This window comes from Lolium rigidum, chromosome 6 (genome assembly GCF_022539505.1).
Source record: "Lolium rigidum isolate FL_2022 chromosome 6, APGP_CSIRO_Lrig_0.1, whole genome shotgun sequence".
NCBI classification, from domain to species: Eukaryota; Viridiplantae; Streptophyta; class Magnoliopsida; order Poales; family Poaceae; genus Lolium; species Lolium rigidum.
Genome location: NC_061513.1, coordinates 30,794,006 through 30,796,578, shown reverse-complemented (window position 1 = coordinate 30,796,578; position 2,573 = coordinate 30,794,006). Strand labels below are relative to the sequence as shown.

Genomic DNA, 2,573 nt, shown 5'->3' with positions numbered 1-2,573 from the left:
ATGGCGAGGCAGGATGTTGCTTCTATGCTTGCGGTTGCTCTCATTGTTGGAGCATTTGCTTCTGCCCCTACATGTACATGCTCTGACAATCTCTGCATCTTCTTATTTTTCGGACTGCGTTGCATGCACTGCATACTTGTATGCTAGGCAAAGCAAAATTCATGAGTCGTTGAAAACCTCACATGCTGAGTAAATCCCACTGTGACAGATAACTATCCTCATCGAGAAACTTGGGCTGCTAAGTCGAAAAGATTTGAAAATAATGGCTGGGTCTCTCCTTTCTTCTTCTTCTTCTTCTTCTTCTTCTTCTTCTTCTTCTTCTTCTCCTTCTTCTTCTTCTTCTTCTTCTTCTTCTTCTTCTTTACAATTTTCTATATGCACGATTTTGATATTTTGATGATAATTTTTTGATGTACCCCTTGTTTTTTGGGGCGCTGATGTACCCCTAGAGTGTCCCATAGTAAAATTAAAACATTTCACTTCAATTTAAGCATTAATACACTTTAGCTCATCAAGCAATTTAACTGAATCTAACATATACGACCGGGCCGCTTATAATCTTTAGCCTGCATGCAGGATCAGTGTCAATGGCCCGAGAAATCACGATAACTTGTTGAATCATGATGGAATTTGTGATCTGTTTCACAAAACTTGGTGGGTGATTTTGATGGCATGGGGTATGCCTTGATCTTGTGTGCAACTCATAGTCTCATAAGTCAGCACAAACACTTCTACTCCGGTGCTCCTCCCCTAGAAAAAATCTGAGAGCATTAAACACAACAACGGTGGAGATTTTTCCATACTAAGCGGGACAAGATCGTACTTTTAGTGTATTTCCAGCGTCCATACTGCGCCCGTATGACCGGAGTTGTGTTGTATCTCTTTTTTGTACGTATTTTCGGTTTCAAAACAAGGCATGCACGACGTGGGATGGTACTTAGGAGGATGAGATCGATAACTTTTCATGTGATCTTTTTTATTTCTCTTCTTAGATAACGTACACATACCATATCAATGCATACAGATATACATGGTCTGGATATGGGTTTTGGTGGACCCAACACAAAAAAAAGCCAATTATGACTAAACAACTTAGTTTAGGGGGGGAGCACCGGAGCAACCCTCCAGCACAAATCACGAATCAAATTCAAGGGTGCAGATATTTTTTGTAGCCCATGTGTAACTAGGACAACCCGAATCATGACGCAATCCAATAGTTTGGAAAGCAACTGATAATTCTCGATCGACTTAGAATTAGCAAAATCGATAAGCCAAGTACTCTAGAAAAGATAGAGAGGGAGAGTGATAGACGCTACTCCAGAATACTGAGCCAAATCAATCTTAGCATCGGTTCCTACGAATAAATAAGTCAGTTCTTCCTTCACGTCAGGCACGTACGTAGGAGTGGACAGCTAACGAATAGTGGCACTACGCATGCAGGTGTGCAGTCCATCGGTGTCTGCTACGGCGTGATCGGCAACAACCTCCCGTCCCGGAGCGAGGTGGTGCAGCTCTACAGGTCCAAGGGTATCACGGACATGCGCATCTACTTCGCCGACGGGCAGGCGCTCTCCGCCCTACGTAACTCCGGCATCGGCCTCATCATCGACGTCGGCAACGATCAGCTCGGCAGCATCGCCGCCAGCGCCTCCAACGCGGCCGCCTGGGTCAAGGACAACGTGCAGCGTTACCAGGGCCTTACCATCAAGTACATCACCGCCGGCAACGAGGTCCAGGGCGGCGACACGCGGAACATCGTCCCGGCCATCCGGAACCTCAACGCCGCGCTGTCGGCCGTCGGCCTCGGCGGCATCAAGGTGTCCACGGCGATCCGGTTCGACGCGGTGGCTAACTCCTTCCCGCCCTCCGCCGGCGTGTTCGCGCAGTCCTACATGACTGACGTGGTCCGGCTCCTGGCCAGCACCGGCGCGCCGCTGCTCACTAACATCTACCCCTACTTCGCCTACCGCGACAACCCGAGGGACATCCAGCTGAACTACGCGACGTTCCGGCCGGGCACCACGGTGAGGGACGACAACAACGGGCTGACCTACACGTGCTTGTTCGACGCCATGGTGGACGCCGTGCACGCGGCGCTGGAGAAGGCCGGCGCACCGGGCGTGAGGGTGGTGGTGTCGGAGAGCGGTTGGCCGTCGGCCGGCGGGTTCGGCGCGAGCGCGGATAACGCGAGGGCGTACAACCAGGGGCTGATCGACCACGTCGGCGGGGGCACCCCCAAGAGGCGTGGCGCGCTGGAGACGTACATCTTCGCCATGTTTGATGAGAACCAGAAGACGGGGATCGAGACGGAAAAGCACTTCGGGCTCTTCAGGCCGGACAAGTCGCCGGCGTACGCCATCCGGTTCTAACTGCATTTGCTATCCACGATCGTAGGCTACCAGTCTAAATAAGCTGCATGTAATGCGGCAGTAGTGAAGTGTAACGAGCCAGGCCGGATATGTACATCGATCCATGGAGGATTGCAAGTTCGCAACATTAACTTCCTGGAGGTCAGTGGTAGTGCGTCAACATGAATAAGGAGAAGGAACTGAAAATGAAAGCAGTTACAAATT

General features: G+C 50.4%; 1 protein-coding gene across 1 annotated transcript; it reads left to right on the top strand.

Annotated features, from left to right (window-relative positions):
* Positions 1 to 2,369, top strand: LOC124661928 (glucan endo-1,3-beta-glucosidase GII-like). The gene is made up of 2 exons (XM_047199814.1): positions 1 to 73; positions 1,441 to 2,369. The coding sequence occupies exons 1-2, from the start codon at positions 1 to 3 to the stop codon at positions 2,367 to 2,369; spliced, it is 1,002 nt and encodes a 333-aa protein (XP_047055770.1).
* The last annotated feature ends 204 nt before the right edge of the window (positions 2,370 to 2,573 follow it).

Excerpts from the sequence above, each read along its gene's own strand:
- LOC124661928 (XM_047199814.1), top strand. The coding sequence starts at position 1 with ATGGCGAGGCAGGATGTTGCTTCTATGCTTGCGGTTGCTCTCATTGTT. Across the intron at positions 74-1,440 it reads ATTTGCTTCTGCCCCTACAT|GTGTGCAGTCCATCGGTGTC; the intron begins GTACATGCTCTG and ends CTACGCATGCAG.